The sequence below is a fragment of the Bufo gargarizans genome, chromosome 7 (genome assembly GCF_014858855.1).
Source record: "Bufo gargarizans isolate SCDJY-AF-19 chromosome 7, ASM1485885v1, whole genome shotgun sequence".
Classification (NCBI taxonomy): domain Eukaryota; kingdom Metazoa; phylum Chordata; class Amphibia; order Anura; family Bufonidae; genus Bufo; species Bufo gargarizans.
In genome coordinates, this window is record NC_058086.1 from 59,162,246 (window position 1) to 59,189,405 (window position 27,160).

A 27,160-nucleotide genomic window follows, 5' to 3' on the forward strand; every position below is an offset into this window, starting at 1 on the left:
TCAGATGCGGACCCATTCACTTCAATGGGGCCACAAAGATGCAGACAGCATTCCGTGTGCTGTCCGCATCCGTTGCTCCATTCTGTGGGGCCGCAAAAAAATATAAAACATGTCCTACTCTTGTCCGTTTTGCGGAAAAGAATAGGCATTTCAATTATGGTCAACCTGTTCCAAAAATTACGGAAAACACACACAATTAGCGGTCGTGTGCATTAGGCTGCTTTCACATCAGCTCTTCTTATTTATGTTCTTCTGCTCCATCATAGGAGCAGAAGAATGGAAAAAATTTAGGTGATGGATTCGGCAATTAACTGACACGAACGGAACCTGACAGATACCATTGACTATAATGTGATCCATGCAGTTTCCGTTCTGGAGAATATTTTTTTTTAGCAGAGAAAAAAGTTATTTTCTCTCCACTATTTTTGACAATTTCTGTAAAACGAGCCTAACAAATACTTCTTCTCAATAATCTCATTGGAAATGCTTCTCCCCAGTCTGACACAGCTGATGACAGGGAATAATAAACCGTATTCAGCTACCGGCACAAGGAGACAAGACAGTATTTAGGCTTAGGGTCTCTTTAGTAAAGCAGATGAGTCTCGAGACAGCGGTAAATCAGCTTTATACAAACAGATGATACTTGTTCATCTGAGAAGCTTTTATGACTACGCACCTTGATCTTCAAACAATTACACTTGATAATTTATGAAAAACAACCAAGTACCGTATATTTTTCTCTGATTCATTTTGCAAGTGTTTTCGATTACTGTCATATTTATTTGGATAAACTTTATATATTCACCAAAGGGAATTCTGATTCATGGACAAACATTCAAGCCATTCTTTTATACTCTTCCAGGAGGTACTTTACAAACATCTAAAATAATCACACTGTTTGATTCGTATACTCCGCAGAGAAGAATACAGGCATAGGGCGGCTTTCTGAGCGCGCCTCTTAATATTTTACTTACAAGGCAATGGACCGCTAGAGCATAAAATTGGAGACGTATACCTTGATTTAAATTCTCCTGTTAGAATTTGCTGTGTGAATTTGTTTGCACCAAAATATCAAACTTGTCAAAAGCAATACATGTAGCTGCATATACCACCATAGAGATTTCCTAGGCGCGGTGGGGCGGCATGCCAATTCGGTCAATGTAAGTTCTAAATTGTTTGCGACAAAGCTTAGAGTCGGAAAATTGAGTTTACAAATTTCCTGACAAAGGTGTAAAGTGGTGATCAGTTTGGGGGCAACATTAAAATTGTCAGAGCAGGCAAAGATGGTGTTCAGAAGAACTCGATATTAGCATTTGTGAACATGAAAGTGGAATTATGTTAGGGGATTATGCCGAGCATAGGAATCATTTCAGAAGATTGTACATATTTACAATAGGTAATTGGTCCACGGATGACATAAAAATGACGACTTGCTAATTGCAAAATTTAAGCTCATGCCTTGTCTTAACTTTTTGCTCAGTCCAATGTATCCTCTTTCATGTCATTTCCAGTGAAATAAAATAAATAAATATATGAAAATCAATTTAAGTAGATCATAACATCTTCAAATATTCACATTTCTTTAGTTGTCAGCTTGCATCTGGACATCTGTGAAATCCCTTAATAACAAGCTGGTGGGTATTATTACATCCTTTGCTCTTACAGAAAGCATTTTGGCTGAGTGATCAAGAGACACTTTACACATGAATCCAGTCAGCCAAGGGTGAACTACAGTATGTAGCTGCAGAGAGCCAGGAGACATCTGGAAGAGTAAAAGTTGCCTGCTTGAGGTGAAAGGAATTGTGACATATTCCTCGGTGGCTCCTTAGAAGAGTTGATAAAGGGGTCCCACGTACCCCCAATGCGTTTTCCTGAACAAAATTATAAAATGAAAATAAAAAATCATCCTCAACACTTCACGTCTGGTTGTGTTTTGCGCCTTCACAACCACAAGCTTGACGACTACAGTCAAGCCTATCTTTAGTGATACACATCGTTTGTCGGACAGGTATCTTCCAACTCCCTTCCGACTCCCCCATACAGATACACGTTCGGTTCAGCCGAACATGTATGTGTATTCAATGGGGAGAGGGGAAAAAGCCATTGCCAGACCCTTCTGGCAGTGGCTTATCTCCCAGGAGAACAAAAGGATTGGTGAATATATTTACTTCACCTGATCCTTCCCTTGTCCGTCTATAAATCTGTTGGAGGAGAGTCAGGAGCTTTCCATACAGAGTAGACCCCTGTGGTTGTGCTGCAAGTAAATTGAACATGTACAACCAGGTTTCCTGACGGACTACATCTGTTCTCTAAGGGCCTTAGGAGGGTGGGACCTAGTGATTGTCAAGGGATCTGTCTAAGAAGTAGGGATTGTTCAAAGCGAAGAAGCTCTTTAAGCTAGTGGTAGCTGATTGTAGTGTTTTTATGGTTTGTCCTTGAAAGATATCCTTTAAATGGAGAACAACGCAATTTTGATTTACATTTCCTTTTAAACATGTTTGCATTACGTCTGTGAGGCTCTCCTGGGATAACCTATCTCCAGCAGTGTTTCTTGTTATTAAGTGGAAGGGCCCAGAGCATGTGACAGGTGCTGCATTTAGCATCTGTCCCGTTAATAATATGGAAGTTGTTTCTAAGGCAACGGTAGCATGCTGATGTGACTCAAATTGTAGGGATGGTGAGGAGACAGCTGACAGCTACAGTTTGAGAAAGACCTCGGACTAATAGACGTCTTTGGGACACTTTGAAGAGAATGCTATAATTGGCTAAAACTATATCTTATCATATCTTCTGCCTGCCTGAAGACATGGTGAAGGTGACCAGTTTATTTTCTGGGGAAACATATTTAAACAGTCTCAGAAGGACAATTTATATGCCATAATGTCTCCCAGGGTTCTCCTTTAAAAAGAAACTTGACCACTGCCTTATTAAAAAATAACGTCTGTATGATGTTACCCTGAGGAGCAGAAGACTTCTATAGAAAGAGAATAAACACGTTCTGGTGCCAGGATTGTTATTACCAGAAAACATCCAGGGAACACATTATTATTATTAATCCTCTACTATAATTATTGTAATCCTTATATTAAAAAACCTGCAGCTGGCCAACAGAACAAGTTAAAGTTTGTTATTTCCCACTGCATATATAGCAACAACATAATCCACAGTTCTGTACATTGCCATCACTTACATCAGCTCATGTTCCCCATAAGGCTCACAGTTCTGTCTTTCATTGTGAGTATTGTAACATGGAAAATTCAGGGACATTTACCAAACTTTTTTACACTACTACTGTGCATGTGAGAAAAGCGTTTGGGGTGGGACCACCCATGGTCGAAGAGATTTAGTATCATTTACACTAGAAACTGGCATAAATAATAGTCCAAATCTATGTCAGCTCATAGCTGGTTTAAGGTTTGAATTTTTTGCACATGGACTTCCTAGAAATGCTCCAAATATATTAACGTCCTGGTTGCAATGCCAGTCTTAGTATATTTGCCCCAATAGTATTCATCTTCTAAGTCAAAGGAAAGGTCAATCTATCAGCCCCGATTGTCTAGAGGTTTCCTCCAGAAAGTTGTTTTCCCTTAAGGATGCTGAAAAACAGTTACCATTTTTTTCATTTCTTTTTGTGACTTCTACATTAAATTGATTAGGTTTACAAAAGGTCATGGTTTATAGTATTATGTTGGAGCAGTCTGAGATATATGTAGTTGGTTTATATTTTTCAATGGCAGCAGCTGGTAAACTTTATTGTGGTGGGTAAATAGACTAAGCTTTGGAATTATCCAGTTAGTAGGAGGTGGTAATGATGACATCCTCTGGACTGGGGTGGGCATGGTGGTTCACCACAGAAGAGTGGATCTTCAGGATGGTCACTAGTGCCCTTATAGTATATTAGTATATTAGCTCATCTAGAAAAAATTGTGAATGCTGCTGGATTAATCATGTAATTGGGGGATATCATGGTAACCAGAAACAGTGAGATAACAAGTGTACAAGTCTTAGTCAATGATGAGATTTCTGGGGATTCATTTCACTAGTCCTTAAAATGAAGGAAGTCCTCTCTAAGAAAGATCCTCTATTAGAAGCTCTTAATCAGATCAGGAGTAGATATATGTGAAGCCAATGGTGCCTCTCACCCTACTTTTTCTAATGGTGCAAATTACAATGAGGCAAAACTCTTTATAGGAAGAGTTGGTTTCTTGAGTACCGATACACCATGTCCACCTCTAATAGTATCACTATCACAACCTCCTATAGACTAAAAACTTGCTCATTCACCTCTTTAAAGTTTAATACAGTAGTTTCTGATCATTCCTGTTTCTTACTCTCATTTAGATCTTCAAGGGGTACTATATTGAAGATCTAAATGAAAGTAAGAAACAGGTGGATTATGACAGGAGGTTAGGGAAGAAAGAAAGAGGAGCTTTGAGGAAAGGGAAGGATTTTCGCTTCACGTTTCTAACCCAGTATAATATAGGAGCTGGGGTGATTAAAAATAGTCATAAGCGGCAGGGGCAATATTCGAATTCGCGATATTTCATGAATATTTTGGCGAATAATCGCCATATATTCGAGAATTAGCAAATTCGTGATTTCCAGGCATTATTTTCTTGATTGCGAAAATTCGCATAAACATTTTCAAATAAACTCGCGTGAACTGGAATAAAAAAAAAAATAGAATATTCGTGATTACGAATATATTTAGTGATATTCTAAATATTCGTGAATTCTCGAAGTGCCAATATTCGCGATTAAAATTCGCAATTCGAATATTCGTGATCAACACTAATTAAAAATGCTATCCACAAGAATTGGTTGATTCTAAAAAATGATCCCATATTGGGGAGCATTATACAAAAAAAAACTAATATCATTTATAAGCGAGCACCCAATATGTACAACCATCTGGTGCATAGTGCTATACAGGAGAAAAATGAGCAGAAACACAAGCCACAATTCATACGGTGCGGCTTTTGCCTGCCATGCAAAAACAGGGCCACATCAGATAGGGAGCGACGCGCACAGATATTTGAATCCACTGTGAAAGGCAATCACCACAAGATCAATGGCGAAATCACCTGTGAAAAAGAAGGTGTTATCTATCTGTTAGAATGCCTGTGCGGGTTGTAGTATGTCGGGCGTACCACCCGCAAACTAAAAATAAGAATTCAGGAACACATACGAAATATAAAAAAGGGCCTCGAAACCCATAGTGTTTCATTACATTTTAAAAAGACGCACCCAAAAAATCCAAAGGGTTTGAAGTTCATGGGCATAGAACTGGTTAAACCACACTGGCGGGGTGGAGACCAGATTGCTAGAATCAACAAACGTGAGGTTGAGTGGATTTATAAGTTGGGGACTTTGCAGCCAGGCAGCTTAAATGTTGAATTTTATCTAAAGTCATGCCTAGTATAGCACTTACAGTTGGTTGCGATATATGGGGTAGGACTTTCATCTCCTTTCTATCTCCTGAGTCAGTTATGCGAAAAGACTCCTTATTGGTGGTAGGGACCATATTTTGTGAATGAAAGTGGAACAACAATAGTGAATATGTGGTGGTTGAAGGGTGTGATTGAAAATTGCCCCACCTACGAAAATCTATCCCTCTAGTGGAGATTGAAGCAGCGCGGTCCTTCATATAAAACACTATCCATCCTTAGGGTTACCACAATGAAAATAGCTGACAAACCCTGTCATCACAGTTTATTTGGATTGTTTCTCCACAACAACCCCTACTCATACAGTCTATTAATGCATATAGACATCACTGAAGAGGACTCTCACTGGGACGTCACTACATTAACTTGACTAGTGCCACTAACATAGTAACCCAAAAATCCCAGATATTCACTTTACAGGTAATAATAATTTAAAATGTATTTTCACAAATGCCAGAAGTCTAGCTAGAAAAATGCGGGAGCTGGAGGCTATGGTACTAGAAGAACACGTACTATAGATATAGTTGGTGTGGCTGAGACATGGTTGGATTCTTTGCATGACTGGGCTGTAAATATTGAGGGTTTTACACTATTTAGGAAATACGCGGTCAATAGAAAAGGTGGTGGTGCCTGTATGTGAGGAGTGATCTGAAGACAAGTGTGAAAGAGGCAATTGTGGGTGAGGGTGGAGAGGATGTGGAAACCCTATGGATGGAAGTTCAAAGGGATATAAACACTGAAAAAATAATACTTGGTGTAATCTATAGACTCCCTAACATCACAGAGGAGATAGAAATGCAACTGTATAACCAAAAAGAGCAAGTGGCACAGGCAGGTACATTGGTCATAATGGGAGATTTTAACTTCCCAGACATTGACTGGGATCATGATTCTGCCTCAATCGCAAAGGGGAGAAAATTCCTCAACTTGCTGCAGGACCACTTTATGGGCCAGTTTGTAGAAGCTCCCACTAGGGGCGATGCTCTGTTGGATTTGGTAATTTCTAATGATGCAGAGCTTGTTGGGATTTTACTGTTCGAGGAACACTAGTTAATAGTGACCACAATATAATTATATTCCCCCTAAACTTTAATAAGCAAACTCTGTCAGGCAGAGCAAAGACACTGAATTTTAAAAAGGATAATTTCCCTGCGTTGAGGGCAGCATTTCAGGGCATAGACTGGGAGCAGCTACTGTCACATAATAATACTGAGGATAAACAGGAGAGCTTTAAATCCACATTGAGTAATTGCACTAAAAAATGTATTCCATTTAGGTAACAAGTATAAACGGCTAAACTGAAACTCCCATGGCTTATAGCTACTGTAAAAAGTGCAATAAAAGACAAAAAAGGGCATTTAAAAAATACAAATATGAGCGGTCAGCAGTAGCGTTTGAAGATTACAAAGAGATTAATAAAATCTGTAAAAAGGTGATAAAATTAACAAAAATACTAAACAAACAGAAGATGGCAAAAGAGAGCAAAGCAAATCCCCAAAAATTATTTAAATATATAAATGCTTAAAAACCAAGGTCCGAGCAGGTAGGTCCCCTAAATAATGGTAAGGGGTCACTGAAGATAAGGAAAAGGCAGAGTTACTAAATGTATTTTTTTAGCTCTGAATATACAAAAGAAGAGAAAGGAGCTGATATCTGTGGTTCTGGGGCTGTTAATACATCCAGTAATATGCTTAATTGGCTAACTGTAGATATGGTCCAAGATAAGTTAAATAAGGTAAATGTGAACAAGGCTCCGGGTCCAGATGGATTACACCCGAGAGTGCTTAAAGAGCTCAGTTCAGTCACTGCTGTGCCCCTATTTATAATTTTTAAAGATTCTCTAGGTACTGGTACAGTGCCAAGTGATTGGCTAAAGGGAAATTTGGTGCCCATATTCAAAAGAGGATCTAGGTCCTTCACAGGTAATTATAGACCGCTAGGCTTGGAAAGTATAGCTTGTAATTAGATTGCAAAACTGGCTGAAGGACCGTGTCCAGAGAGTTGTGGTCAATGATTCCTATTCAGAATAGTCCCTGGGTTATAAGTCTGCAAGGTTCAGTGCTGAGTCCTCTATTATTTAATTTATTAAATTATGATATCGGGGACGGGATTAATAGCACCATTTCTATTTTTGCAGATGACACTAAGCTATGTAGTACTGTACAGTCTATGGAATATGTCCATAAACTTCAAGCTGACTTGAACACTCTGAGTGATTGGGCATCAACTTGGCAAATAAGGTTCAATGTGGATAAATATAAAATTATACATCTTGGTAGTAATAATCTCCATGCTTCATATGTCCTAGGGGATGTAACAATGGGAGAGTTACTTATAGAGAAGTATTGGGTGTCCTTGTAGATGGTAGATTAAATAACAGCATACAATGTCAATCAGCTGCTTCTAAGGCCACCAGGATATTGTCATGCATTAAATGAGGCATGGGCTCGCAGGGCATGGATGTAATATTACCACTTTACAAAGCCTTGGTGCGGTCTCATCTGGAATATGCAGTTCAGTTCTCGGCACCAGTCCATAGAAAGGACGCACTGCAGCTGGAAAAAGTACAGAGGAGAGCAAATAAACTGATAAGGGCATGGATGGTCTTAGTTATGAAGAAATATTCAAAGAATTGATTTTATTTAGTCTTGAGAAGAGACGTCTAAGGGGAGACATGATTAACCTATACAAATATATAAATGGGCCATACAAAAAATACAGTGAAAAACTGTTCCATGTAAAATGTCCTCAAAAGACAAGGGGGCACTGCCTCCGACTGGAGAAGAAAAAGTTCAGTCTCCAGAAGCGTCAAAGCTTCTTTACTGTAAGAAATGTGAATCTGTGGAATAGACTTCCTCAGCACGTGGTCACAGCAGGAAGAGTGGACAGTTTTAAAAAGGGTTTAGATGAATTCTTAAAAGTGAACAACATTAATGCTTATAAAAATGTGTAGAAATCTGAGTCTCACTTCCTTTTGGGATTCGCGTCCCCAACTTTCCCTTGGTCGAACTTGATGGACTTATGTCTTTTTTCAACCGTATCAACTATGTAACTATGTATAGCGGCAAACCAATCCTATCCATGTTTTACGACATTACAGTGAAAGGTATGACCATCTGCAACTTGCCAGTTACAGCTGATCATTAGGATTTTCTGAAGCTACACCCAATCAGACTAGGAGTTGTCTTCATGAAAATACAAATAATTGAATACACTTTTTATGCTTCTTGAATTTATAGCTTAAAGGCGTTGTCCAATTTAGAAAATCTATTTTCATGTACCCTTCTAAGTAATTCTGAGGCTATAGAATGTCATCTCCTCTTTAGGATCCTCATCTCTTGGCCAGAGAGGAGACCATGTACAAAGGATATATCTTCTTCTCTGGAGGATCTGTCCTGTCCTGGATTACACAGACAACCCTCTAATTTTAATATTCACTATCTAATGCTTTCTCCTGTGGTGGTGCTGCAGGAAAACTGAGGACTTATTGCCTAGTTTCCATACAGATTACTTATGATCTCTAAGGAATCGGATCTATCAGTAGGGAACATTTTGACTAATTTATTGTCATGCAACCCTTCTAACAAGTAGAAATTGTCCAGAGTGAAGAACCCCTTTAATTTATTGATGCTAATTATTTCCACAGCAGAGTTTCGAGCTTTTCTGAAGAATTTGCCAACCGACCGTTTCCTCAACATCTCTACTATTTCAAGACTTTGGAATGTAGACCTCCATCTCACCCGACGCTATGAACAGTTAAGAGCAGGGTTCAAGCAGCTTCTGTCCAAGTGTCAACGCCAAATGAGACGTCTGATTAACCTTAGCAAACACTGCCTCCACCAGCCTCAGTATACATTACTGCGGGAAAGGTTAGTAAATGCATACCAGTATGTGTCCTTTTCTTAAAAGCTCAATATTATGTGCCAAATGGATTTGTTTATCTCTTTTTACAAAATGTGGGTTACATTACATATAAAATTCTTTAAAAGGGGGAATTACAGAAAGAAAAAAAAATATATAAAAATACAGTTTCAATTTTTAAATGTCCATCTATGAAAAAAATGTATTCCTAAATGAAACTGTATGTGCTGATTCATTACATTGTACAGTTTTCTAAGAATTTAAACTCCGTTTTTGCCACTGATTTAGTATGGACATTAAGCAAAACTATGGTAGGTGGACAAATGTGGGCATGTGGATCGGTACCATGTCAAACTGAACATTATAGTAGAAATCCAAAGGTCAGCCATGGATTTCTGACACAGAACATGCCCATAGGCTCCATGCCATGTGAGCAGAACCTCTACATTGGCAAATGAAAGGGGAGATTTATCAAGACTGGCATTTTACACTCCAATCATGATCCCCTGTGCTCTAGAGTGAGATGAGCCTAATTTATCAATGCCTGTTAAGAAATTAGGCATATCTCTGGCACTCTGTGCTCCAAAAAGACAAATCTGCAACAGCTAGGAGCTTTGACCAGGTTTTGGAAAAAGTGGTGTGAGCAGCATAAAATTAGCAAAAGTGGCAAATTTTTGTGCAAATGAGACATGAACCAATTTTTTATCTTTTGTACACCAGTTTTCTTCTGTAAAGCCTATGATAATCTCTCGACGAGTCTGTACGGCTATGCACTTCACAGCGATAGGCACATTTGGTGCCTTCATATGGCACTATACAACAGAGCTTTCAAAGCTCCTTAGGGATAAACCTCTGCAATATGTTGCCTGATGGTACAGTTCATACTGCACATTACAGACGACTTAGTTAACACATCTAGCCATACTACATCTGCAAAAGTAGCACATCTGAAATTGGAATTTAGTGCATGCAGTCCTATGTAAAATTACAGTCGGTGAACTACTGTGTTTGGCAAACTTAGATCTGCTACACAGGGCCGGCGCTTCCATAGAGGCAAGGGGGGCAATTGCCCCCGGGCCCCCGAGTCCTTAGGGGCCCCCCGCGCCGACCCGCAACTAACTTTAGGCAGGGCCGGCGGTTCCATAGAGGCAAGGGGGGCTCTCTCCCTCCCCCCTGTGCTGCTGCTGCCGACGCCTCCGCCAACAAGAAGAGGGATGGGAGGAAGAGGAGAGGGGCTGTGGCCACTGCGCCACCAATGAAGAAAACTGACCTGTAATACAAATACAGGAGGCGGGTGCCGGAATCAAATAGCCGCAGTGCTACATTTACGGCAGCCATAATACAGTTGCATATTAGCGTTACAGCATCCAGACCCCTTTGGTCCTACTGAACTTAGGCTTCTTTCACACCCACGGCCGGGTGTTCCAGTTGGCAGGTCCGACAGACCTGGCAGTGTTTTGTCTGGCCTATTCTCAACATATTTGCCAGGTAGCAGCCAGAAATCTGCCGGGCCGGTCCCTATTATAGTTAATAGGATGCTGCAGGAGGGCAGTAATGTCTGGCGGGAGTTCACTGCTGCAAGTGTGAAACTAGCCTTAGATCACTATAGAACATTCAATTCATTAAAAGCACAGAGGGCACTGGAGTTAAAGCTGTAATATAGAAAGTAAAGTGCGGCTTTAGTGTATTATTCCTGGAAAAGACGATTTGTTCATTAGTGATTTACTGATAACAAGTTTACATTTCCTTTCCCATAATGTTTTTCTGGAGGATAATTACAGCAACCTTAACATCTTTACCTGTACTGTTAACCTCATCCATTGCTTAGGCTGTCGGCTGCGCAGATTTAATCATCTTGGCATACATAACATTTTATTATATTAAAGTACATGTTAACATTTAAATTAAAAAAGTAATAATTAAAACTAAATGAGGCAAGCACGCTAATATAGCTCTTATAATAGAACTGGACCAGTAATAACTCAGCAAAGCAAAAACTGACTAATCCGGGCTTTTTATTAATGGCCAGGGAGTCCCGGGCCCTATAAAGATGTTTTCTTACAGTAAATTAGATTTATACATTGTAGTGGGAGCGGGTCATTTGGGACCACATTTTATCTCTTTTATTTCAGTATGTTTCTAGGTCTCGCCAATCTATAGCTCATAATTTAACAGGAATGTGCAAAATTGCATTTTAGAATCAAATGTGCCCAAAGTGTAATTTATCAAAGCAGAATTTAAAGCACAAAGAAAAAAAAAATTCCATTAACCTATTTTTGAGACTACTGAAAAGCCAGAACTTACTGGTGAGTACTAGCGCCATCTTGTTTTTACAGGAGTAAAAAATCTTTTGGTCATAGATTGCTTATAAGTAGTGATGAGAGGCATAGGCAATATTCGTTTTTGCAATATTTTGCAAATTCTTCGCAGAATATTTGCAATAAATTTGTGAATTCTAGAATTTGTGATCTCCAGTCATTATTTTAGTGATTGCGCAAATCGGCACTAATGATGAGCATATTTTTTGCGCAATACATGCAACTTCAAATTTTATCAGGTCTGAGTAGATATTACTGATTGGTGCACTAAGTATTGTTGTGACATCACAGCACTATGTCTGTAGCATGTATGCATGAACAGCAGAGAAACAGTAATTCCTATCACACTGCCTAACACCCTGCACTGGAACCTATCAGCTACACTATATCACTATCTAACCTACACTGACTAGCTCCCACTAACTATCTGTATATATATATATATATATATATATATATATATATGTACAGGTCCTTCTAAAAAAATTAGCATATTGTGATAAAGTTCATTATTTTCTGTAATGTACTGATAAACATTAGACTTTCATATATTTTAGATTCATTACACACAACTGAAGTAGTTCAAGCCTTTTATTGTTTTAATATTGATGATTTTGGCATACAGCTCATGAAAACCCAAATTCCTATCTAAAAAAATTTGCATATTTCATCCGACCAATAAAAGTGTTTTTAATACAAAAAAAGTCAACCTTCAAATAATTATGTTCAGTTATGCACTCAATACTTGGTCGGGAATCCTTTTGCAGAAATGACTGCTTCAATGCGGCGTGGCATGGAGGCAATCAGCCTGTGGCACTGCTGAGGTGTTATGGAGGCCCAGGATGCTTCGATAGCGGCCTTAAGCTCATCCAGAGTGTTGGGTCTTGCGTCTCTCAACTTTCTCTTCCCAATATCCCACAGATTCTCTATGGGGTTCAGGTCAGGAGAGTTGGCAGGCCAATTGAGCACAGTAATACCATGGTCAGTAAACCATTTACCAGTGGTTTTGGCACTGTGAGCAGGTGCCAGGTCGTGCTGAAAAATTAAATCTTCATCTCCATAAAGCTTTTCAGCAGATGGAAGCATGAAGTGCTCCAAAATCTCCTGATAGCTAGCTGCATTGACCCTGCCCTTGATAAAACACAGTGGACCAACACCAGCAGCTGACATGGCACCCCAGACCATCACTGACTGTGGGTACTTGACACTGGACTTCAGGCATTTTGGCATTTCCCTCTCCCCAGTCTTCCTCCAGACTCTGGCACCTTGATTTCCTTGACCTTCACCTTGACATGCAAAATTTGCTTTCTTCCGAAAAAAGTACTTTGGACCACTGAGCAACAGTCCAGTGCTGCTTCTCTGTAGCCCAGGTCAGGCGCTTCTGCCGCTGTTTCTGGTTCAAAAGTGGCTTGACCTGGGGAATGCGGCACCTGTAGCCCATTTCCTGCACACGCCTGTACACGGTGGCTCTGGATGTTTCTACTCCAGACTCAGTCCACTGCTTCCGCAGGTCCCCCAAGGTCTGGAATCGGTCCTTCTCCACAATCTTCCTCAGGGTCCGGTCACCTCTTCTCGTTGTGCAGTGTTTTCTGCCACACTTTTTCCTTCCCACAGACTTCCCACTGAGGTGCCTTGATACAGCACTCTGGGAACAGCCTATTCATTCAGAAATTTCTTTCTGTGTCTTACCCTCTTGCTTGAGGGTGTCAATGATGGCCTTCTGGACAGCAGTCAGGTCGGCAGTCTTACCCATGATTGCGGTTTTGAGTAATGAACCAGGCTGGGAGTTTTTAAAAGCCTCAGGAATCTTTTGCAGGTGTTTAGAGAATTAGTTGATTCAGATGATTAGGTTAATAGCTCGTTTAGAGAACCTTTTCATGATATGCTAATTTTTTTAGATAGGAATTTTGGGTTTTCATGAGCTGTATGCCAAAATCATCAATATTAAAACAATAAAAGGCTTGAACTACTTCAGTTGTGTGAAATGAATCTAAAATATATGAAAGTCTAATGTTTATCAGTACATTACAGAAAATAATGAACTTTATCACAATATGCTAATTTTTTTTAGAAGGACCTGTATATATATATATATATATATATTTATAAGCTAACTAACTAACTAGCAAACTATCTAATGTAATTGGATAAGGAATAGGATGAAAGCACAGAGAACAGCAATGACACTGATCTCTCTCTCTCTCAGAACTGCCAAAAACAGCAGAAAAATTGCTGCTGGGGAGTTTCTTATATAGTAAAGGGGGAGGCAACTTTCCTATTGGGTGCTAGGGATGTTGCTAAGATCTGACAAAGATATTGCAGCCTTGTCATTGGCCTACAAGCAGGAAGGGAGGTTACTGCTGAAAAAAAAATAATGAATATTCGCGATTATGAATGTATAGTACTATATTCTACATCTTCACGAATTCTCGAAGTGCCGATATTCACGATAAAAATTCACGATTAGAATATTCACAATCAACACTACTAATAAGATGAGAGTATAAGAGGCTTAACTATAAGGGGTGCAGAAATAGCAATTGCACACAGTTCCTGAAGGGGCCCAAAGGTTCCTCAGCTCCACATTATAAATGCCACGTGATAGGTGGAGGGCCCTGGGGAAGAGTTTGCCTGGGAATCCAGTAGCTGTAGCTTTGGCCTTCGGATGGGGTCAATTGTGTTTAGAAAAAGGCCTCCATGATCATAACAATTAAGTGTTATTGTTTCCCATTTGAAAAGACTGTATCGCTACACAATGGCACTATCAAATGATCACCAATAGTATCAGACAGTGTAGGGGTACTTTCTCTTGACCAGGGATTGGTAACATCAAAGTGCCAATTAGTGGTTAATCCTGAATACAAGCATTTACTAAAACAGACATGTCTAGAGAAGTGACAGGCCCTGAATAAATCCAGGGAGTCATTTTCTCATTCCTTTTCTTCTCCATCCTGCCCAGACTGCTATGACAACTTCTAATAGCTGTAAACATTACTGATAAGATAACTTTCGCCCCTCACTACTGTGTTCATCTCCAGCTTCTATAGAAACACAAATACATTTAGATACCAGGACAGATAAATAAATGCAGACCCAAAAATAACATAATAAATAGACAGTGTGGGGACATGTCCTTTTGGCATAGTGAGTGGTAACAGACAGTTGTCAGTCCATTGGTCCTAGACTACTGTACAAAGAGAGTTTTTTTTTTAGGTGACATCTCCTCCATAAATTCAGTGACTCACAGGTGTCCATTTCTTCTTCATCCTGGCCAGACTGTTATGACAACTGCTGACAGCTGTTGAGATATCTTTGCAGTGTTTACAATAGCAGCAAAGTGGATGAGATTTAAAAAAAAAATTATTCTCACACAGAAAAAATGATTCCTCACCGAATTTTTGAAATTGGCATGCAGTGCAGATTTTAAAATATACTGTGGATTTTTTATAGTGGATTTCATCCTCTGCAATATATGGGTGACTTTTGCAACAAATGAGCAGCAAAAAACATGATGTCTCATGTGAACTGCACTGCATAAATAAAATAATTATAATGTTGCAAAACCTGTATAATGCAAAACCCTACAATTATTATGGAACCAGACCATCATCTAATGTGTATGGGGGTCTCTGGGTTCTTCCCTGATTACAGATGTAGAGCAAAAAAGGCTCTGGAATGTTGGATTTCAACATCTCGATTAAATTGTTCTCAAGGGAGATAAGATGACATTAAATGATTCTTGCAGTGAAAAAGGGCTTTCTGAGATGCATGGCCACCTTTAGTGTTCATTTCCCCTGTAGCACCACCATCAGGTTAAATGAAGCATTACTAATTAATGGAGGTTCAAAGTTTGAATGCCTTAGTATGATGTATTTTATTGTTCATTTGATTTCTAAATGCAAAATGAAGAGAATGTTTAAATAGTCTTTGCTTAAAATTTTTTATAAAAGAAAACCCTTCCATTTTGCTTCTGTAAAGCTTTAAATTGTATTTAAGTCCTTCACCTAGCTGGTGGTGCTGCGGAATGTGACATAAAGATGTCAGTGCTCTGTTCCTGGCTCTGATAACTCTCTCCGTTCCGACCCTTCCTTCTCTTACTAGTAAAGATAGCAGCAGGAGGTTGTACACAGTGGTAAGAGGGGAGAGGATCAGAGTAGGGTAGCGCACACGTGCTGTATATAGGCAAGAAAGTGCACACATGTCATTCTGCAGGGTGAAGGCAACAGCATCCTAGACACACAGGCCTCCCATCTAGCACATATTACTAGGAGGACCACGTCCACATGAGAAAAGTCTGATACTAGGAGCAGGTTGCAAACTACATGTCGGGAGTGCAATCTTTTTGTATTTGATAACCGCTAACATATATATTAACTATAACATTTATAGTATGTGAAAATCTTTTATTTTTTTTATATAAAATGTGTCTAAAACATTTAAGATCAGACAACCCCTTTAAAATGACATTTTCAATTCTGTGCTAGCTTTAAATACAATTAAATACAATAGGAAAATGTGATTTCAGTGGTGTTTTATTACATTTACAGACTATACAGACACATCTATTCTGATAGCTGTGATATATACGTATTCTGCAATAGTATCAGAAGAATCGTTGATTCTGTATTGTATAGTAGATCTTGAGCTGGTGAATGACTGATATTCCTCTGCATCAAGTTGTACAGGGTAACTGAAATATGCATTGTATATATCTATTGTAAAAAACTTGATAAGAGGAAGAGCGGGGGGAGAGGGATATTCAACATGAAATAGCAAAAAAAGAAAGAAAAAAAAATGCACATAAGAGAAATAGCACTAAAAAACGAAGTGACTCCTACGTCTCAATTTATGGTTGTTAAAGCAGTTGTTACAAAGACTTTCAAAGTAACTATGTTCACTGTTGCCACAAAGTACTAAGTGCTGTAATAGTGTCGGATACAGTAAACTTGGTTTTCATCAGTGACCTTTTTCTTGCAACACATATAATTAGCTTTTTTTTTCTTTTTTATTAGACAAAATGGCTTTTACTGAGAACAGGAACATAGGTACAACACTGGGAGGGAAAGAATACAAGCCGCATTTTATATAGCAGCGATGACAAAGGATTTTAATGGAGGCATGCGCACATAACAACATCTCACCTTTTTGCTGATCCATTAAGCATATGTTCCGTATGCGACACATCCCGTTAAGCAGAGCATATTGTAGGTTAGACGCTCTTCGATGTATTTTTTCGACGCTTAATTGCTCTCTGAATGCTTTTTTCGAGAAAAACAGAAATCCCTTTGACCTTTCTAAGAAGGAGGCTTTTCCCCTGAGATGCCACTACTGTATGGGATACATCATCATGGCAGACACAATTAGATTCAGGCTTAATTACAGCTTAATTATGTAATCACCCTCACCTTTAAAGAGGAGCTGGTAAATAGCTTAAGCTATTAGGATGGCAACAAGTAAATTCTGGGAAAAAGGAACATTCAAAAGAATACTCAACCAGTGCATCCAAGCGAGTGTTGACAGTGAAGTCAATTAATTGGGAAGAGACAGAAGTCATTGACACAATACAGACGTCCTTGTTACTTTTATTTGAACTCAGATCCGTGTCATGAGACCCCAGATATAATGCATTGACTACTGATGATAAGTGTGTTGCATTTTTGCTATATGTATTCATCTTAGCATGCAAAAGGACTGATTTCCTCAATAGCTACCTCTTTTGGGAATATAATGACAAAGTATAGAACCACTGTGTCATCTATATATATACAGTATGTATGTATGTTCCGCGATCACTCAAAAACGCAACTATCAATTTTAGCAAAACTTGGTATACACATCCCTTGCTACCTGGAAAGAAATCTTGGTGGGGTCACAGCTTTCTAGGATGTACCGTTCCTGAGATATTCCCAAAAAATGGCCTGCATTAGCCAATACAAGTCTGCAAGACTTTATTTTCATATCCCAACTGCCATACACACGGTCACATGACCCTTATCAGCCAATAGAAGCTCGCAGGCCCCTAGTCTCTACATACACACAGTTTTACTCCAGGTTTCCATAACAACCCAGCCCTTTTTCTTCAGTGCTGTAGGACAGCTTTAGGCTAGGGCTATCAGACGACATGTGTCACGTGACAATAAATCGCACGACACATAGGGCACAACTACACTGCTACATGTGTTGCGCGACATTGATGTCCCACCAATGTTGCGTGACAATTTTTATAATGATAGTCTATGGTGTTGCACTGCAAAATGTTGTTTGGATTTTTTTCAACTGTCGTTAGTGATAGACGAACATCGGCCGGGACAGTTTGTGAACGCGCGTTCGGGATCAAATGTTTGCCAACCACGTGTTCGCGGCGGGCCCTATTGACTTTAATGGTAGGTGAACCTGAAAAAACCTCAGGTCATATTTGCAGCCACCAAATATTTACTACAAGTGCACAAATATCCCTACAACATGGACAGTGACATACCAGAGGGGGATCATTGGCAAAAATTTCCACAAAAAATATGTATTTTTTTCAGGGGACATTTTTTATGCGTCTTAAAGGGAAACTCTCAAAAATGTGCCCTGCTGCAGCCTAGAAACATTTTATTTTAGGCCACGGGAGTACAGGCCCAAAAAATTAGGCATTCACCTGCCAGAAAAGAACTTGTAATTATGTGGCTGGAGGGACATTAGGAGGTCACTGGATAAAACTTTTACTGTAGGCCACTGGAGTACAGGCCCCAAAAATTAGGCATTCACCTGACAGAAAAGAACTTGTGATTATGTGGCTAGAGAGACATTTGGCGGTCACTGGATACAAATTTTACTGTAGGCCACTGGAGTACAGGCCCCAAAAATTTGGCATTCATCTGACAGAAAAGGCGTTTTATGCCGCTGTATATACATAAGACAAGGACCATTCTTTGTTCTGAGTGGTGGCAGATATGTGTGGGCTGGCATGAGGAAATGCAATTACACGTGGTCGTCACAGGTGTTGAATTCCTCCGAGATCCATGCCTCATTCATTTTTAGAAATGTGAGGTAGTCTACACTGTCGTGAGCTAGGCGAGTGTGCTTATCAGTCACGATCTCCCCTACTGCTCTGAACAAGGACACTCGACGAGGGGCAAGCCAAGAGTTCCATGGCAAATTGTGCCAGCTCTGGCCACAGGTCAAGCCTGCACACCCAGTAGTCCATGGACTCCTCGCTTCTCATAGCGCCTACATCGGCCGTTAACCCGATGTAGTCGGACACTATTCGGTTTAGGCGTTCCCTGAGGCTGGGTACGGAGGGCAGCTGTCGATGGGTTGGCTGCAAGAATGATCTCATATCAGAAGTGACCAACACATCTTCAAACCGCCCTCTTCTTGCAGGCACGGTAGGATTGGTACCCGCACCTGTTTCATTGTGGGTGGAAATTCCTCTGCCAGTGCCCGCAACAGCAGAATGCAGCATCTCTCGCAGCAAGGCCTAGAAATGCTGCATTCTGACAGCCCTCTGTGATGCTGGTAACATATCTGCCATTTTGTGTTAGTATCGGGGGTCTAAGTACGTTGCCACCCAGTACAGGTCCTTGCCCTTTATGCTTTTTATATGGGGGTCCCTCTTCAAACACCTCAGCATTAACCCCCCATTTTCACTAAATTGGAAGTAGTGGAGCGCCCTAGCTCCTGCTCATCGCCCAGAAGGATGTCATCCTCGGACTCCTCCCCCCAGCCATGGACAACACCAGGGATCCCCGAAAAGTTTAATGTCCCCCTCAAATCCTGCTCTTCTTGCTCCTCCTCCCCCCAGCCACCATCCTCCTCTGACTCCTCTTCAGACTTGCTGACTTGTCTCAGATGGAGTAGCCCCTCTTGGGAATTCATTAAGCATTGCGACTTCCTCATCTTCTTGCTCCTGCTCCTCGATGGCTTGATCAATGAAACGATGCAATGCACGCTCCAGAAAGAAGGTGTAAGGTACAATGTCACTGATGGCACCCTGGCTGCGACTGACCAGTTTGGTGATCTCATCAAATGGTTGAAGAAGTCTGCATGCGTCGCCCATGAGCAGCCACAGGTGCAGTGAAAAGAAACCAAGCTCCCAAGAACCTGTCTTGATGCAGAGTTTGCACAGGTAGTCGTTAATGGTACATTGCTGCTGGTGCAGCCTATCAAGCATATACAAGGTGGAGTTCCAGCGCGTCTGGCTGTCACAAATCAGATGTCTAAAATTAGTATATGCCAATCGTCCACCAGCAGTGGAAGTGGAAGCTATCCAAGGCATCACAATCACATAGAGGAACTACAGTTTGGCATTACATTTGTTGTAGTTGCTCATTGCAGATGTAGCAGAGCTGAGTTTGTCACTTGCCTAAGATTGAGGGGGGGAGGGGCAGTTTGTCACTTGCCTAAGGCCAGGGTAAGGGGGGCCTCCCACCCAGGCTGTGCACATTAATCCTGGCTGATCGATCGCTTCTGGCCTGCTGCTGTGCTGCCTGCAGTCACATCTGATGAGAGTACTGACTGAGATAAAGGAGGGGGTATTAACTGGTCTGGTCTGGGGCTGCTGGCCACCGGCGCTCCCACCAGGCGGGTTAGGGCCCCCGGACTCACTCAGGGACAGTCACAGACACTTAGACTAGTCTGGACCGGACCACCAGGACCCCGGTCTGGTCGCATGGTCCAGCCACCTCAGCAGACTCACCTCAGCAGACAGTCAGGCAGTCGCAGGCTCAGGATAGGAGGAGGGGAGCTCTCAGCCAGGAGGGGGGAGTCAGTCAGTGAGTCACTCGCAGCCAGCCCAGCACCGCTGCACACAGCTTCCTCTTCCCCCCTCAACTGAAGCCGCTCCCCCTCCCTCCCTCCTCAACTGAAGCCGCTCCCCCTCCCTCCCTCCTCAACTGAAGCCACTCCCCCTCCCTCTCTCCTCAACTGAAGCCACTCCCCCTCCCTCCCTCCTCAACTGAAGCCGCTCCCCCTCCCTCCTCACTTAGCCTGCCCTGCACAGTACGAGTCACGCAGGGCCTCGCCTCCGCTCCGCCCCCTGTGAATCTGATTTCACCGCTTCCCCTCCTGGTCCTTTTGCCCTGAAAGGGAACGGCGTTCCTGCCATGAAAAAAGCGCAGGAACGCCGTTCCCACGCGTTCCCCCTCGACTCGACCCCTGCCCTTAATCAGTATTTTGTGGAAGCAGGTATATCGCAGCCCTCAATCAGTATTTTATGGAAACAGGTATATCAAACGCCTTAATCAGTATTTTTTGGAAGCAGGTATATCGCAGGCCTCAATCAATATTTGGTAAAAACAGGTATATCAAACCACTTAATCAGTATTTTGTGGAAGCAGGTATATCAAACCCCTTAATCAGTATTTTGTTGAAGCAGTTATATATCGCAGGCCTCAATCAATATTTGGTGGAAACAGGTATATCGAATCCCTTAATCAGTATTTTGTGGAAGCAGGTATATCACAGGCCTCAATCAATATTTGGTGGAAGCAGGTATATCAAACCACTTATTAAGCATTTTGTGGAAGCAGGTATTTCGCAGCTCTCAATCAATATTTGGTGGAAACAGGTATATCGAATCCCTTAATCAGTATTTTGTGGAAGCAGGTATATCACAGGCCTCAATCAATATTTGGTGGAAGCAGGTATATCAAACCACTTATTAAGCATTTTGTGGAAGCAGGTATTTCGCAGCTCTCAATCAATATTTGGTGGAAGCAGGTATATCAAACCCCTTAATCAGTATTTTGTAGAAGCAGGTATATCGCACCCTTTAATCAATATTTGGTGGAAACAGGTATATCGAACTTCTTTATCAGTATTTTGTGGAAGCAGGTATATCACACCCCTCAATTATCTTTTTTTGCCACAACAATTATATCACACCTCTCTGTTTATTTGAGGCAACAGGTATATCACACCCGTTGCAATTACTGAACGCGCACGCCGAGTCCGCGCATGCGCCCTGGTGACTTCTTCCTGGCAAGTATACTATACTGGCCAGGAAGAAGTCACCAGGGCGCATGCGCGAACTTGGCGTGCGCGTTCAGTACAGCGCGCGGCTGGCTGGGAGAAGACATCAATGAAGATGGAGCCCGCCCCCTGCCGAAACCAGGAAGCGGGCGGCGCGCCGGGAGCAGGTAAGTATAAAACCGCGTCTTGAGAAAACCCCTTTAAGTGCCCCTTTAAAGCTTTCAGATCTAAGTGACTGTTTTTTATCTCTCCACAAAGCAGTATACGGCAAGTTTGTTTTTTTTTTTCATTTATTTGAATAAAAATTTTTTTTTTTTTTTTTTTTTTTTATATGTTTCCATGCAGTAATGTGCATTTTTCTATGCATTATCATTATCACAAGTTATAGTTTGATAATGTTTTAGATTAATTTTTTGGGGAAAAAAATTCACTGTTGTGTTGCCAATTCGTCGACATACAGGAGCTTACATGTCTGTATGGGCGACTGTTTTTCGCAGGACAGGTTACATTTGTTTGCCACCGATTTAGGAAAACAATCTATTGTTTGATTTCTATTATCTTTTTAAGGGAAACATGAGAACAGTGTTATTCACTATAGTTATTTTCTGATTTATTAAACTTTATTGAAATTCAACTTTTTTGTACCACTAGGGTACTAAAAACTGTGTTTGCGTGATGCCTGGTACAGTTTTGGATACTTAGCATTCCAAAGCATTATTGCATGTCAGTGTTACATTGACAGGCAATCTATTAGGCCATGCCTCTGGGCTCTTACTTGAATGGTAACCCATTGGCATCCTTTGATTGTGTCTTGGGATGCTGATAGAATAACAGAGGATGTTCTCTCCATCCTACAAACTCATTAGATGCTGCAGTTGCTATTGACAGCAGCATTCAAGAGGTGAAATGGCCTGGATTGATGCTGGATGTTCAGATCTTAAAAAAACTGTAGAAAATGGCTGCTGGGGAGTTTTCCTATTGGTTGCTTGGGATGTTGCTAAGGTCAGACAAAGACATTGAAGCTTTCTCATTGGCCCACAAGCAAGAAGGGAGGTTACTGATGAAAAAAAAATCTAGAAAATTCAAAATTACGAAAATATATTACTATATTCTAAATATTTGCAAATTCTCGAAGTGCTGATATTCGCGATTAATATTCGCAATTCGAATATTCATGCCCAACACTAGTGGCAACCACCGCTGCCAAAACACAGCACCTATAGGTGGAGAGACCCAGCAGCCCAACAGCACCCCTGCTTTCAGACTGAGCCCCCTTGGCACTGGGTCCTACCAACCCACAGTCTCAGCATCAAGGCCACAGCAGCAGCCATGCAGCACTGCACCATGAAAACAGATGTCTAAAACCTACCTGTCCATGTGGTTTCAGAACTTAAACTGAGACCAAGTAGCCTTCAACCTATGAGCAATCTCCTGACAATTTAAAACACCTGGGCCGAATGGGAGTAGTGATGATACCATGAGAGAAGGAAGAGCACTAACGCTGGGTTCACACCTGAGCGTTCTGAAACGAGCGCTCTGTATGCGCGATTGTACGGGCGTTTACAATCGCGCATACAGAGACAGGGGTGCACACATTGTCGCGCGTTCCCGAATATCTATGTGCGGGAATGCGCGACAAACGCCCAAAAAAAAGCTCAAGCACTTGTTTGAGCGTCGGGCGTTTTACAGCGCGATCGTACGCGCTGTAAAACGCCCAGGTGTGAACCATTCCCATAGGGAATCATTGGTTCTTGCCTGTTGTGCGTTTTACAGCGCGTAGGAACGCGCTGTAAAACGCTCAGGTGTGAACCCAGCGTAATGAAATATCCCACAACAATTAAAAAACCTGCATCGCACATCTAAAAGCTATCCATTGATCTGTTGCTTCTCGGCATAATTACTAGTATACAATGCCATAATCCACTAACTGTACCCAAGGCCATTTGTATGCATTTGGAGCAAAGTACATAAGCCCACTCACCACGTCAAGGTTGCCTCTTCCGAGTGGGACCTACTCCAATTTGGCACAGCACCACGTGGCAACAAACAAATCAATCAATAGCGGTCAGCTCTCCACATATGTGAAAGGCTGAATGAACGAGGATATACACAAAGGGTGTTAGACAGGGCCAGAAACAAAAAAAAAAAAAAAAAAAAAGATCACAAACAGTTAATTGCTATGGAAGAAAGGCAACAAAATAGAAGTAAAAATCAAATTCTAAACAAAAATAAAGACAAAGAGAAATGCAGACCTACTTTTGTTACACCATATAATGAGAGGTTTAAGGGTACTTTCACACTTGCGGCAGGACGGATCCGACAGGCTGTCCACCATGTCGGATCCGTCCTGCCGCTATTTCGCCGTGCCGCCGGACCGCCGCTCCGTCCCCATTGACTATAATGGGGACGGAGGCGGAGCTCCGGCGCAGCACGGCGAAAGCTTCCGGACTAAAAAGCTGGACATGCAGGACTTTTTAGTCCGGCGGCTTTCGCCATGCACCGCCGTCAATGGGGACGGAGCGGCGGTCCGGCGGCACGGCAAAATAGCGGCAGGACGGATCCGACATGGTGAACAGCCTGTCGGATCCGTCCTGCCGCAAGTGTGAAAGTACCCTTAACAACAAGTAAAACAAAAAATGTCATTATTTTCCTTTATTATATCAGGAATATAAATTAAAGAAAGTATTAAAATATGGTTGCAGATTTTCTTCCAGAACTTTCCTGAATCCAGGCACTGCGTTATCACCCAGTTTAACTAAATCTCCTCAATCCTCATCAACGTAGCTTTCCACAGTAGGTCATCACAAATGTGGCGCCCGCGTATGTACCTGCTGTAAAGTTCTTCTTAAGACTGAAGGTATCAGTGTACAGTATAATAGTGTCTGGGAATACATCAAATTGGGCAATTTATTAATTGCAATACTACATACAGTACGTTATCATTTATGTATTATGTAGGCTGTACTACATGTCGTCTCAAGGAGAGAATTAGGGACTATATAATGGGCACAAAACAAGAGAATGGAAATAAAACTAAAATATGCAGTGTGGCAAAACATTGCAACAATATACATACGGGAAGTACAGCAACTCTTGAATGCTCTTGCACTTAAAGGGTTAATGAAAGAGGGATCAAGCAGGAGATTGTCAAAGTCTGTTACTAAACCTTGAGACGCATTGGCTCTTTTTACTTAAAAGGGGTATTCCCATCTGAGACAATGGGGCATATCGCTAGGATATATCCTCATTGATAGGTGCGGGTTCCACCACTGGGACCCGCACCTATATGGAGAATGAAACAGGGAAGGTGGTGGCTGGAGGACCCTGGGTTTACCGAGTCCGGCCACCACAAAGCACTCTCCCCATAGAAGTGAATGGGAGCTCACCGCGCTTAAGCAGCCACTGCTCCCAATTAATTATTTGGTGCAGATGGAAATAGTCCCACTGATTGTAGTGATATGCCCCCAATGTCTGAGATGGGAATACCCTTTAACTCCTCTGCCCCCAATGGCTTGAATAACAGAAATTATCTCCTGCTTCACTATTAAGAGTCAGGTTTTTCTCCTCTCATTATTTTATTTATTGTGTTCATATTTTATCTTGTTTTATTGCATTTTATATGTTTTATAATTAAATATACGTAATAGCTCCACCTGAGTGAAGTGAACAGTGGCTACATATAGCTACCGCCCACTTGTACTAAAATGGCTTTGAAAAAGGATCATGTAATCCGAAACGCGCTGCCATGGAACGGTTGTTCATATATACTATGCTTTTAGATGTGTTTATGATGTATGGTCTTTTAACTATTTGGAATAAATTGCCGTTTTACCAGGTGCTGGCTCACCGGTAATTTGTGGATGTTACAACGTGGCAACCACTGCCGCCAAAACACTTTTTTGGTGCAGACTTTATTTTTATTGAGAGGGAAGAATGTGGTGTTTCTGTGTGACCAGAAATATGATATAAGCAATACTGCAGAACTGATAATTGATTAATTCTGCTTGGGATTGTAGATAAAAACACTTATGAAGTTATATTTTCTTCTAAGGAAGAAGGGAACCAACTAAATCTTTGTTGAATGAAGGAAAACTCAGCTCCTTACCTTCTATAAAAATAAAAAAGAAAGCTATTCTAAGCTTCGGAGAGGCTGACTGCCCTTTAATGAGCTATACGTTCAGAAAATCTCTGCCCAGAGGCATGATGACTTTTTCACCTTTTATACCTTCAGTTCAGAGAACCTCCAAAAACATTAACACAACCCTTCAGTCAAGAGCTCAAAAATGATATGTAAGGCAGTGCCCACAGGGAATGATTACCTGCTATTTATGTTCCTCAGATCTTTTTCCTTGGCTTCTCTTTGGCTAAGCTCCAATAGGGCCGAGCTGTGGTCTGTGACTACAGATAGTGTTTATGGGTATATGAAGTAGTCTGAGGCACCCCCCAGGTCTCTTCATTGGTTGAGCCTGCTCAAGGGGTATAGGGAGGAACCGAAAGTCCATATGGGTCAGTATTACAGAGCAGCAAGCATTCCATGTGCCTCTGTAAGGGGCTCAGTGTAGTGGTATGTTACTGAAATATTCTCTTCCAAAAGCCATGCTTTCAGAAAAAAAATAGCTCCATAATATGGAGTTTGAAGGAGCATGCCTCAATTTTTTTAACCCCTTAAAGGGGTTATCTGACACTAACAAATGCTCCCCCATATGCTTGGCCCCTCACACTGATTATACTTACCTGGCTCCCTGTCTCTCTCCTGGTCCCCTCCTTGCTGCAGCTGCTTCTCCCCGTGCGGGGATGAAAACATTCGGTGTCAGGGGAAAAAGCCAATAGTAGGCGGTGACCCACACGATGCTAGGGAGCCTCATCCCCGTCACTGCCTGCCATTGGCTGCTCCCCTCGACACTCTATTCATCTGCACACGGGGAGAAGCAGCTGCGGCAGTGCGGGGACCAGGAGCGACTCAGGGAGAGGGGAGCCATGTAAGTAGAATCCGTGTGAGGGGCCCGGGTGTATGGGGGTCCATTTCCAGCCTCAGATAACCCCTTTCAGGACCACTCACTGACTTTTCCTGCTTTATGAATAAACTATAACTAACAGCTCCAGTTCTTAGCACGGCCTTTTGCTCTACATCCATAGATCGGAGGTAGATTCAATCCCAACTGTAAACCCAGTCTATGACCACAGCATGATCAAAGGGTATTCCCCCCTCTAAATGGGTCCAAATTATCTAACCGGACGCTGGATAAACCCTTTGCAGTCAGACTTAGGGACCTAGAAAGGACCCCAGGACTATGATTCAATAATCCTGCTGTTAGGGCACACTAGTGTTGTCCTAACCACAGCCTGTACCATAGTGACACAGAACATAATGTATTTGCATACAGGAGTATGCTAATACATTATGAGCATAAAATACATTTGCAAGACAGTAATTATGGAATTAATGGAATTATAAAAATGTTATAAAAAAAAGAAATGAAAAAGAAAAAAGCTTTAAAAATTGTTATTATTTTTCATAAAATACATCATTGTGCATACTTTAAAGGGGTTATCCAACCCAATAATGACCCCCCCAAT

General features: G+C 41.4%; 1 protein-coding gene across 1 annotated transcript in view; it reads left to right on the forward strand.

Annotated features, from left to right (window-relative positions):
- BRINP2 (BMP/retinoic acid inducible neural specific 2) overlaps positions 1 to 27,160 on the forward strand; it is a 284,489-nt gene that overhangs the window by 247,547 nt on the left and 9,782 nt on the right. Inside the window, exon 6 of the mRNA XM_044301698.1 lies at positions 9,094 to 9,316. Coding sequence (XP_044157633.1) covers positions 9,094 to 9,316 — 223 coding nt within the window. The remainder of the gene's footprint in view (positions 1 to 9,093; positions 9,317 to 27,160) is intronic.